The following is a 12,413-nucleotide window of genomic DNA, read 5'->3' as shown; positions in this document are numbered from 1 at the left end:
AAGAACATTACAAAAGAAGTTCTTTCAAGGTCAAAGCCGGCCATACACACGTAGATTGCCCTACGAATGTTCATACAAAAAAAAATCTGATCAGAACATTTAATAATGCATCCGATTTCCCTTCACTTCCTGTCTAATAGACAACAGGAAGTGAGAGGAGATCCCTCCAAAGAGAAGAAAATCCTTGGTGTTTTCCAGATCTAGTGTCCCCACTATTCCTGTTCTAGTGACAACCCAAAATGTGGGATTTTCTTTCCCGTTCAGTGACAACGGTCACCAGGACAAATCATGAGGGTGAATCTCCCTGACAAGGATGCCATTAAAGTAGAAATGGAGCCAACACTTTTTTTTTTAGTTTTGGATAGAGAAGGTTATAACCACTATAAGCTTTTTTATTTGCCAACTGTGTCCAATTGGGGAGATTTTCCTTCACTTCCTGCCTGATAGCCACAACAGGAAGTGAGAGGAAATCCCTCCAAAAGAGAAGAAAATCCTTGGTGCTCTTTAGAACTAGTGTCCTCATTGGAAGATTTCCCAGCTATTCCTGTTCTGGTGACAACCCTAAGGGCTTGTTCACACAATTTTCTGGCCCAGATCTGCAGACGCGGTGCTATGCGTGCCGTGCGTTTTTGTCTCTCTTTTTGTGGTTGTTGGGAGTGGGGCTTGTCAGTATGTTAACTGCAGTGCGGTGCATTGTCGTTGTGTTTTTGACGCGTTCGTGCGTTTCCAGATCGTATCTGGACCGGACAAAATGTGACATGCAGTATTTTCTCTGTCCGGGCCGGGCCGGACTACGCACGTGAGAACTGTAGCCCATAAAACACATAGGGATACATTGGGATGCAGGAGCGCACGGTTCTGGTCAGGACAGAATCCGGACGTCGTGTGAACAAGCCCAAAGCAGTGGGTCAAGTAAAATCGGGTTGCCGTGGGCAACGCAGGTTGGCAGTTCTCTTGCTGTTCTTGATGAATGAGGCAGACGCTCTTTCCTTTAAAGTTATAGTAAAAGCTGTCAGCAGGACAATAGAGAGGGGTGAATCTCCATAACGGGGACACAGACAGCAATAAAAACCTGTCAGGAGGTCTAATCCCTCTCCACTCCATCCAAAACTTAAAAAGAAAGTTTTGGGTTCAGTTGTACTTTAACTATTATTGAATAAACTTTCCAAAAACAAATTTTTCAGAACAAAATGTTGCTGGTGTACGGCCAGCTTAGGATTGCGGACACTTGTATGACCCCGCTCCCATTCCTCATAGTGTGCTACGACCCAATGTCCTCTCTTCTTTTCTCTTTCATATCTGGCATTGCTGGGCATACTATAGAGCCGGGGTAGGCAACCTCGGCACTCCAGCATTGAGGAAACAACAACTCCCATCATGCCTTTGCCTCTGGGAGTCATGCCTGGGGCTGCCAGAGTCTTGCAGTGCCTCATGGGACTTGTAGTCTCCCAACAGCTGGTGTGCCAAGGTTGCCTACCTCTCATATAGTGTGTCCACGATGCACAATTCCAAAATAGGGATGCTGATCACATGATTTACTGGCTAAGAGGAGGACACCTATCTAGAGCCTATTCAGATATTAAAGACAGAATTCCAAATGACAATGAATGTTTTTAAGGTATCGAAGAGGTCAGATTGGGGGAAATCTGTCGGAGGTAGATGAAATTGATGAATATTGAGTATTTTTACCTTCCTAGTATGTGAGCACTGTGATCTGAGGTCCATGTACCGATATATGTAGCAGATTGGGGGGGAGGGGTCACTTACTAGTCATGGGTAAGTGACTAGTAGGAGGAAGTCAAAGCACTTCAGTGCAAAGGAAGCTTTCCTCCTAATTTCTGGGCATTTCAATGCCAATATTCAAGGGCCCCCTGAAACGCTTTGGCTGTTTTAACTGCCTACTGAGAACAATAAACTCTTGCTGAACTAATTAAGCCACGTGATGCTCTCATGCTTTGTATGCATTGGCATTACAATGGGCATTGATATTTTCCAGCACACAGCCGACCACTAATGTAGAATTTGTGCTTCTATAGGGCAAACCTGTGCTTTGGCCATACTCTGTAAAGCAACAGGTTCTCTTTAATACCCCCCAACAGCACACAGTCACCTTTCCTTTAACCCCCACCTCCATTGTAGCCAGTATAACCGGTACTTGTGGGTGTGGAAGAGCATGTGACTTACTCCCCTTCCTCTCATGTAACAGTGTTGGTGATTGGCCCAGTAGTGTTCTGTGTAAGCTCTGATTGGAGCGACTCGGAGCTTACACAGGGCTTCTTTTCCTCATTCACAGCGGCTGGACGTAGAGATGGGGGGGGGGGGGGGGGGAAAGGTGAGTATGTGCCGCTAGGGAGGGAGGTACGGGTAAAGAAAAGGTGACACAATAGTCAGGGACAGCTTGGTGTCCCTTTAAACATCTGCTGTCCTTGGTGCTGAAATGAACTTTTCTTCATATAATGTAACATTTCTGTTATCTGAATCTAAACCAAACATGTAACATTGCTCCCTTCTGGTCTCTTAAAAGAGAACTATGGGGTAAGTGTTTTCCCCCATAATTCTCTTTAGGGTCACGGGAGGATATAAACTAACCTCCTACGGTGACCCAAAGCTCAGTATATAGCGAGATATTGCCCGCAATATACTGAGAGCGTCACGCAGCCGGGACGGATCCGACATTACTGTCAAGATCCACCCAGCTGCGTGAGTGACAGCGGGCTCTGCCAATCTAGAGGCAGAGCCAGCTGTGCCCGCCCCTTCCCCCGTCCGTTCCTCCAGTCAGCGCTGGAGGACCAGAGAAGGGAGGGGGGAATCCCTGCAGGGAGCGGTGACTGACAGTCACTGCAGGGAGACGATCGGGAAGTGAGCAGACCGGTGCATGTTTCCCGATCGATAGAGCCGACCTGTGACAGCTTCTTTGTCACAGGTCGGCTCTAACTATAAGGATGAGTGGAAATCACTCACCTCATAGTTCTTTAAATATACCATTGGACCTGTTTTGTTATATCTGTTTGATACGTAAAAAAAAAAATGAAACCTGCGGATCCTGCCAGAAATCCAGAGGTCGCTTCATGTGCACTGTGCTGGCTAATATCAATCACATTGTTCCCAGCCATCTCTGAGGACTACAGAACACCCATTCCTTTGTGTTATATAAAATAGAAGAGGGGTGGGGGGTTTGTGTAGTCCTGCTTGTGCTAGGCCAGTGTGATGCAAACAACTGGAACAGCCCAACAGGCATAAAACTAACATTTTCAGCTATGGACGTTTCCTTTAAGCAGTCCTTCGAGGCAACCTTGTCCTGATGGAAATAGACGATCTCCTTCCAAAGATGCTGGTTGTTGTTTTTTTGTGTGCGGTATATCTGATCTAAAGTGCAGAGAGGTCTCTAGCGGTGGCGGCGATCAGAGCAGCGTGATCTCGCTGGGTGGGAGGGTCAGGCGTTTGTCACGACTTGGAGCACTTTTTTTATATGCATGGAGACACCAACATGGGGCAGACAGCATGCTGAAGGGGCTTTCTAACTCTCTATAATGACTGTGGTGTGTCCCAGGACAATGTGCACGGAGAAGTATTGCTTCATAAGAACTACATGCATTGCTGCTTTTTTATGCTGAAAGCTGATGCACTGGAAGAGGAAGAAACACCCCATAATAATCAAGCGGGAAAAACGGATCCAATGTACAAAATGACTTGAATCTACAGCAGGGGTAGGCAAACTCCGGCACTACAGCTGCTGTGGAACTACAAGTCCCACGAGGCATTGCTAGACCCTGACAGCCACAGGCATGACTCCCAGAGGCAGAGGCATGATGGGAGTTGTAATTTCAGCACAGCTGGAGTGCCGAGGTTGACTACTCTATGTCAAGGGAGTCCAGTGTGTCCTGCAGGTTCACCCAACCTGACCAGAACTGGTCAAATTTTGCCGGGGCAACCTTTAGTTCAGGGGTGGGCAAACTTTGGCCCTATAGCTGCTTTGAAACTACAAATCCCATGAGACATTGCAACACCCTGACAGCCACAGGCATGACTCGCAGATGCATGATGGAGTGCCAAGGTTTTCGTACTCCTGATCTAGAGGTTGCCCCCCAAAAGTTTGTCCAATTCTGATCAGGTCGGGTGAACCTGCAGCACAAACTGGACTCCATTGACCAGTGGTAGGTAACTTCCACCCTCCATCTGCGGTGAAACTACAAATCCATCATGCCTCTGCCTCTGGGAGTCATGCCTGTGGCTGTCACAGTCTTGCAATGCCTCATGGGACTTGTAGTTCCACAACAGCTGGGGTGCTGAGGTTGCCTACCCCTGATCTAGTGTGCTTGTGATGCACAATTCTAGAACAGATAAAGGGGTGTTGACCACACAGCTTACTGGCTAGAGAAGTCTTTGGTGGGGGGATACCTCGCTGGAGTTTATTCAAACATTGAAGACAGAAGCCCGACTGACAACATTTTGTTAGATACAGAAGAGGGCAGAGTGCCTTCGGGCAGTGGCATCCCGAGGCTGGGTGACACCCGGAGCGGTAACCGAGTGTCACCCCGCCGAGACGTCACTGTGCGCGGCAGTATTCTGATACTGAGAGGAGGGGACAGTCACCCAGCGGGATAAGGTATGCCGCCAGGTCCCCTCCTCTCTCCTGATACTGTCGGGCGTTCGGTCCATGACCGAGCACCCGACTTTTCAGAGGGGGTGGCACCAAAATGACTGTGAGTCATTTTGGTGTCACCCCTCCAATGGTGTCACCCGGGTGCGGGCAGCACCCCCCTTGTGACGCCACTGCCTGTGGCTGGCAGAGTCTTGCAATGCCTCATGGGACTTGTAGTTCCACAACAGCTGGAGTGCTGAGGTTGCCCACCCCTGATCTAGGCACTCCATAGAGTGTACTATTCTATTATAGGTAACTTGCAATGTAGTTCCTCCGGCCAGGTCAGAGGTCACTATGGGACGTATGAGCCAGTGAGAGGAACCACAGTGTGCGGTGCTTACAAATAGGCCAATAAGACTGTTCACATTCACTTATGAAGCTGACACAAGCACAATAAAGTAAAAATTGTCATCAAAAAGCCATGAGCATCAATGGAGCTTTACTGCACGACGTCACCTGTTTATGAAGCATGTAGGATGGGTATGGACACCAATATGAGTGCAATGATTGCTGGAGCATGATAAGTGACTACACAACATACCGCCTCCTATCTGGTCTTGTTAGAGATCCAAGGGTAAAGCAAAGGGAGGAATAGACACAGAGGAGAGACAAAGGAGCTGAATCAATGAGCTGAAAGCCCTCTGAAAGTCTGAGCTACATTCAGGAGAAGAAGGGGCAAGTATTGGCATTTGTCATTGGCAGATTTAGAATACCCGAAACCAGCTCTAAAGATCAACTCGTTCTTGGTTCTGAAAGTCCGGCGGGGTCCCCAAGTGCAGTCTGCAGCTCTCTTAACATTAAAGAAGAACTCTGGGAAAATTAAAAACTACCCCCGCACTGCAACGATTAAGTGCTAATTTTGTCTGGGGGGCTTAAATAAAGCATTCCAACTAGGAATGCACCAATGCCGATACTAGTATTGGTATCGGTGTCAATACTCGTACTCGCCCAAATGCCCCGATACCTTCTCTGATACTGGAACAATGGCAGTGCCATAGGGGAACATGGAGCCAGCTTCCTGTGCAATCAGGAAGGCGGGCGGTGAGTAATGACCCACCTCCCAGCTTCCTGATTGGCTAGAACCCTGGCTCCATGCTGATTGGCTGTGAAGCCGGCTTCCCAGCCAATCAGCAGCGAGCCAGCCGAACAGCCAGCTCCTTGCTGATTGGCTGGGAAGCTGGCTTTCCAGCCAATCGGCATGGAGCCGACTTCCCAGCCAAGCAGGGAGGCAGGTCATTACTCATCGCCCGGCTTCCTGATTGGCCGGGAAGCCGGTTTCCTGGCAAATCACAATCTAGCAGGCTAAACAACATGGAGCCGGCTTCCAAGGCAATCAGGAAGCCAGGTGGCTTGTTATTCCTGATTGCCCGGGACGTAATGGCCCGCCTCCCTGATTGCCTGAGAAGCCGGCTCCATGCCAGTGAAAGCACTGGTATCGGTACTCGGCATCGGCGAAAGCAAAACATCAGTATTCGTACTCGATACCGAAAACCTGTATCGGTGCATCCCAAATTCCAACCATTCTCCATGCTACGATTAAAGATTTTCCCCAAGTTTTATTCAACATACTCCAAGGCTGAGTCCTTCACCCCTTCTGTAGTCCACACTTATGCCAATGACTTTCTGGATCCCAGACTACTGCCTTGATCAAATTTATTTTAACCCATTACAGTTAAAACATTTGTTACCCTGAACACCTTTCTCCTTGTATTGTACCCAGTGAACTCTATAAATCAATCTCTGTCTTTCTAGTATGCTTCTGCATCAGAAAGAGACCCTGTTTCACCTGTTCCAGTTGTAGTTGTGTTATCCGTTGTGATGTCATGTCACCCAACAATATGTCCACATACGGGTAACTGAACCCCGGTGCCGGACGCTGAGTCCTGGTGCTCTGGATGTCCTTCAGAGGGAATGTTACCACCACATCCTATAAAGCAAAAACAAATGATGTGTAACTGACAGTGCATTTCACAAAGAAGCTCAGTTGATGCCTTCAGGTTACAAATCAGTACGGAGGCCTAAAAAAGTGTTCATTAATAACCAAAAAGCGACAACTGGTAGGTCAAAGATGAGCAGCTGGGACTGGCTTAGCCTCACAGTGGAATTATGATGGTACACTGCTGGCTCTACAGATTACCATAAATGGTCCAGTATGGCTTTAAATGAAGGTGTGATGTAGATGATGGAAGCTGAGGGATATGTTTGCTAGTGCAGGCAGAGATTGTCCATGTTTGAACCAACTGTGACCAATCACCAATGACATCTTTTAACTGAATTAACAAACAAATGAACTGGAATGAAAATTTGTATGCTGTGTATTAACTGAAGGTGCGCAAGTCTCACTGTAAGAGCTTCTCGTATGTTGCCAACCTAGTCACAATGCCAATATTTCAGGAGTTGCGTAAGGGTGACCCTTTGGTGAGTTTTCCATAACCCATACTGTTCCACTGCACCAGCCTTGTGGTATATATCCAGTTAGGCAATCTAAACAAGTCTTCGTAGGCCCAAAATTGGCTACAAAGACTAAAATGTGCATAGTGTGAACATAGCAACATGGGGCCAGGAGAAATGGAAATGAAATATGCATGATAACCTGTAAAAGTGGCCTTAAAAGACTTTCCATATTGCTGAGTTTGTGCAAATCACCAATTAGGTGATCTGTATGGCTTACTACGTACACTGAGTGGCCCAATTATTATGACCACCCCATCAGTACTTCGTTGGGCCATGAGATAACTCCACGAGATGACTTTGTTGGACCGCCTCGTGACTCCACGAGATGATGAAAGGTGATGCGAGGAATCTGACACTGCACTGTTGCCCTTCTGTGGTCTTGTACCAGTCTTGCCACTCTCCGTTCTGCCCTAACATTGACTAGTCGCTGACGGCCACAATTTGCACGTTCAGACCCAGATTTTCGGCTGATAGTCCGGTCTTTAAACACTTTAACAATGAGCCCCTCTTGAACATTTAACTAATTCTGCTGTTTTGCTGATACTCGCTCCATGGCTCCGAGCGCCAACAATCATCCCACGTTCAAAGGCTGTTAAATCGCGTTGTTTCCCCGTATCTTCAGAACAAAATCACTTCTACTGTCGTGGTAAACAACCTGCTTCCCTATTTATAATGGTCTGGCCCTCTAGCAACTTCAGCGCAAAATTATAGCTAATTATACCTAATTTGCCTACAAACATCAGGTGGTCATAATAAACTGGCCACTCAGTGTATAGAAGAAGATCAACAGTAGACCTTAGGATAGGCCAGATTGACGTTCAGGCTTAATTCCCCCATGGTTAAGGTGACAAGACCATGGGAACGCCCTCCCTTTTAGATTGTAAGCCCTCAGGGGCAGGGCCCTCCTTACCATCTTGTCTTGAATGGTATTGTGATTGTAATGTCTTCCTTATATTGTAAACCGCTGCGCAAACTGTTGGCGCTATATAAGTACTGTATAATAATAATAACCACAGAACTCAATTTTAGCACTGCCACCTAACAAGAAAAGCAGCAGTAATCTGACTCAGTCTGAGGGACACGTGACGCATCTGTCCATTTTGATTGGACGTGGTAGGCTAGCTATACTGTCATCTTACCAGATCTGGATACACTACGGTAGAGTTGCAGTATGGTTTCTGTCTCTATACTCTTTCTAAAGAGAACTGCTGAGGATGAAGACAGCCTTGTCAACGTCACAGGATATGATATTACTCATCACATAAGGGAAGCAGATGTCACATCTGAGGTGGCCTTAGGGTGTCCACAAGAGATCCAACCCATCAACAAAATAAACAGAAATCTCTGCTGACAGTGTATCATCTACACATACATGGTTTTCTTTGTTCAGGAAATTCAGTCCATTCTGGTTGATCGCCAGGATACACGGGGAGATGACCATGTTGTTACTGCAGCTCTGGATGTAGAAGAAAGAAGAGCCGAACATGGGGAAGGCACTGACCAAACCTGCGAGAGGAGAAAACATATTGCTATATTATGTGTTGTCAACCACACCCAGCACTGGCAGCCATTTTGCAAGATGGATGTGTCTTTAAAGTGTATGTCTAGGCAAAATTTTCTGTTTCTGCACTGGATAGAATAGTGAATGGTAACAGGTGTCCGCATTGGAAGGTCTCCCCCACCTTCTGTTTTGGTTGAAACCGTAAATAGTTGGCTTTCTCATCACTTTCTGTTCCAATGACAATGGTCACCAAGACAAATACAGAGGGTGAATCACACCAGTGGGGCGATGCAAAAGCAGAATGCATGTTCCACTCCTTTGAGTGGGAGAGTTACTGTGTCTAAAAGAATGTTCTAAACCATGGCAATCTTTATGGCGAAGGAGAGTCAACATGTCTCAGGGACCTTCGCCTCTTCATCAGGGCTAATAGACATATTTGGTATTGTATTAGTTAATCGACTACTAAGATGAAAAAGATCTTATAACAGCATTTTTTATTAGGCTGCAAGATGAACCCATTACAGGGAATTCAAATATCCATTAAGCAATCCATGCATGGACAGAAGAAGTGCAAGGGAGAATGGATTTGGTGTGGTGGTATATTGTGGATAAGATCTGTACTTCCTGTGGACGCTCCTTACCTAAGAACTGAGCCCTTCCCTGGTGAGGACTCAGAGGCTGAATCTGCTGCATGTGCTGCATCACCATATTCAACCACGACTGAGGTTTCACCGACTTGTAAAACTGGTTGGGGATGTAATCTTGGACTTCACGCCTGTAGGGTGGTACAGGAAATTAGAACAAATAAAAACACCACATAGGTGGCCCAGCTAATTATAGCCTCTAGCTGTTGAGGTTATGAAATGTGCTATGATATGTTAAATAATACAGTGACATATAGGCAGAATAAGGGCTTGCGTAAGTGGATAGGTTGATGCACATTCCACTTCTGTTTACCAAACCCATCAACCAGTTTTCCGTGCACAAAAACAGATCTGACTGGAAGTCACATGGCAGGCTGCAAAGATGGCATACGTACGCGGTAGGCAGGTAAACACTATCCTTAGCGCGGTGTTGTAAGGCCGCCAGTCTTGAAATCTGCTGGAATTGTTGCTCGGTGGGCTTAGCATGAGTGAAGACATTAAACAATCCTTTCAAGTAATCTGGTAAGACCTAGCAAGCGAGAACAAAGAAGCATTACCGTCTGTTTACAGCTAGCGCCATGCCTCCACCATGTTCATGTCTCTACTGTACCTGGTTATAATGCATGGTCACATACAGCTCATTCTCAAACTTTAGTGGCTGAGCCCAGATGATTCTTCTGAACCAGAACATGTAGTTACTATCAGTCTGCTCCATTTCAGCTGAAACATCCAGGATGTATTCCTTCCTATTCAGAGGTCTTACATTCTGACCTGTAGGAGGAAGAGATTAGAGTGTAACATTATGGGAAGTGTCTCCACCTGATCTGTCTGAACAGGCAAGGTGAGGTCTTATGCAAGACATTTATATTTTTATTTCTTCCAAGTAGCTCCAATCACATGACCTGCAGTCATTACAAGCTGAAGTCTGGATACTGATCACCTGGCTTCTTTTTGCTTACACTGTAATGGTAAGTTAGTGAGTGATAGCATAAGGGAAATACTGAATGCAGAATAACTTCCTTTGCACCATCCCATGGTCCATTACTTGGCCCCGTAGCTTGGCCAGAGATATAAGACTGACAGAAACTGCAGAGGGTACCTGGGCAAATAAACATCTCGGCCTCTTTAATTCTTGCATGGGCAAGCCAGCCATTGGAAGTTGCATATGCATGATATCTTGCTTGGGTGTCTCCAGGCTAAGACTGCCTCTGGATCTGACATTTGCATATAATTTTGCCTAGGTGCCACCTGACCTGAGACTGCCTTTGGAACTCACATATGCATGTCATCATGCCTGGGTACCATCTAGCCTGAAACGGTCTATAGAATTCACATATACATGTCATTATGCCTGGGTACCACCTGGCCTGAGACAGTCACTAGAACCACCATATGCATACCATCTGGCTTGAGTGTCTCCTGGCTTGAGATTGCCTCTGGAACTCACATATGCATGTCACCTTGCTTGGGTGTCTCCTGGCTTGAGATTGCCTCTAGAACTCACAGGGCACCAGCAGTATGAGTTGCCTGAAAGAGCAACTTCCCATTTTGCCCTTCTTCCTTGCAACATCTCTATTCACTGTCCCTTTCAGTTTCATGCTTCATTGGAATTATTTCTAAAACACAAGACTCAGCCCTGTGACTCGTTAATGCTTCTGGTTGATGTTCCATACATGATTGTCTCCTACACGGAGACTGCCAGTGGAACTCACATATGCATGTCATCTTGCCTTGGTGTCTCCTGGTCTAAGATTGTCTTTGGAACTCACATACTGTATGCATATAATCTTGCCTGGGTGTCTCCTGCCCTATCACTGACACTGGGACTCGCATATGCACATCATCTTGTTGGGAGCCACATGGTCTGAGACTGCCTCTGGAATTAACATTTGCACATCATCTTGCCTGGGTGTCGCTTGGCCTGAGACTGCCTCTAGAGCTCACAGGGCATCCGCAGTATGAGTTGCCTAAAAGTGCTACTTCCTGTTTTGCCTCTCTTCCCTTCAACATCTCAATTCACTGCCCCTTTCAGTGGCATGCGTCATTGCCATCATTTTTAAAAACGAAGGTCTTAACCTGATGCCTTCAACATTTCTTTATAGGGATGTATAGACTTGGCAGAGGAGATGATTAGCAGAGAATGAAGAGCCATTCTCTGTCCTGACCAATGGCCCCATCATATGGCTTCCTCCCTTCTGATGGCTTCTCTTATTTGTTTGCTTTCTGGTGCAGCAACATAGACAGTATGTCAAGCCCCAGGTGTGATCTATAGACTTTCCATACTACAACATGTTTAAAAAAAGGACTTAAACCTGACTTTAGTTTAATCCTCGTGATTTTTTGAAAAATAGATGTATTTGTTAATATATTTCTATGTATTGATTTAAACAGCAAGGGAACTGTTTAACATTTTAAGTTAGGAAGGCACATTTGTATCTGGAACATGGATGTGGCATTTGTTGGTCTTAGCTTGGAGGTGTGTGGTGTTGTTCCCCATCTTACCCCGGTTGGTAACAGCAAAGATGGCATATTCATGGTAGGCCTCGTCTCTGTGCACCCCCATCTCAGTGCAGATCTCTTCTATGACATCAAAGGCCACCTAACCATAAAAGAATGCACAGAGTTAAGTCTTCCACTCATAAAAGCACATTACATTCATACATGCAAATAATAGATTAGGACTAGCCCCATCTCTTTCACCTCTTGAGCTTCACTATTGGTCCTTTAATATAGCGGGAAGCCTAACTGACCAACAGGAAGGCTGGTGATGCAGAAGTGGAAAGACCAAGCTCATCCTTGAAAGAAAAAGCAATATATATTCCTATATGCTTACTGGTCATTCTGACACGCGGTTTTCACTGAAGGTACCCGTGGCTTAAAGATTGTTTTCATCATATGTTCAGTAAGAATTGCCCTGGCTTGCTTTCAAAAAGGATTCAATTCATTTTTAAACACAGGTACCATGAGCTATTATATATTAGTTTCCTGTAATCTGAAGAACAGGATTCAGACTGGGAGAGGGAAGGGCAGCACTAGAAGCCAATCAGGTGCTACATCACTGCATAGTGCTGTCAGTCTAACACTGGACATTTGCTATTAGAAGGAGAGAGCAGAGTAAAATCCTCATCAGTGTTGTGATGCTCCTTCATTGTCCAATCATCTGCTTGGGGGG

At 46.0% G+C, this 12,413-nt stretch overlaps 1 protein-coding gene across 1 annotated transcript in view; it reads right to left on the bottom strand.

Annotated features, from left to right (window-relative positions):
* Positions 1–3,517: 3,517 nt before the first annotated feature.
* Positions 3,518–12,413, bottom strand: part of MYO15A (myosin XVA) — an 87,880-nt gene continuing 78,984 nt past the window's right edge. Inside the window, exons 62-68 of the mRNA XM_018569305.1 lie at positions 11,744–11,840; positions 9,852–10,012; positions 9,637–9,770; positions 9,239–9,372; positions 8,469–8,602; positions 6,429–6,569; positions 3,518–3,625 (exon numbers count right to left, since the gene is read on the bottom strand). Coding sequence (XP_018424807.1) covers positions 3,518–3,625; positions 6,429–6,569; positions 8,469–8,602; positions 9,239–9,372; positions 9,637–9,770; positions 9,852–10,012; positions 11,744–11,840 — 909 coding nt within the window. The remainder of the gene's footprint in view (positions 3,626–6,428; positions 6,570–8,468; positions 8,603–9,238; positions 9,373–9,636; positions 9,771–9,851; positions 10,013–11,743; positions 11,841–12,413) is intronic.

This window comes from Nanorana parkeri, unplaced genomic scaffold (genome assembly GCF_000935625.1).
Source record: "Nanorana parkeri isolate BGI_ZX_2015 unplaced genomic scaffold, ASM93562v1 scaffold1320, whole genome shotgun sequence".
NCBI classification, from domain to species: domain Eukaryota; kingdom Metazoa; phylum Chordata; class Amphibia; order Anura; family Dicroglossidae; genus Nanorana; species Nanorana parkeri.
This window is presented reverse-complemented; position numbering and strand designations above follow the sequence as displayed.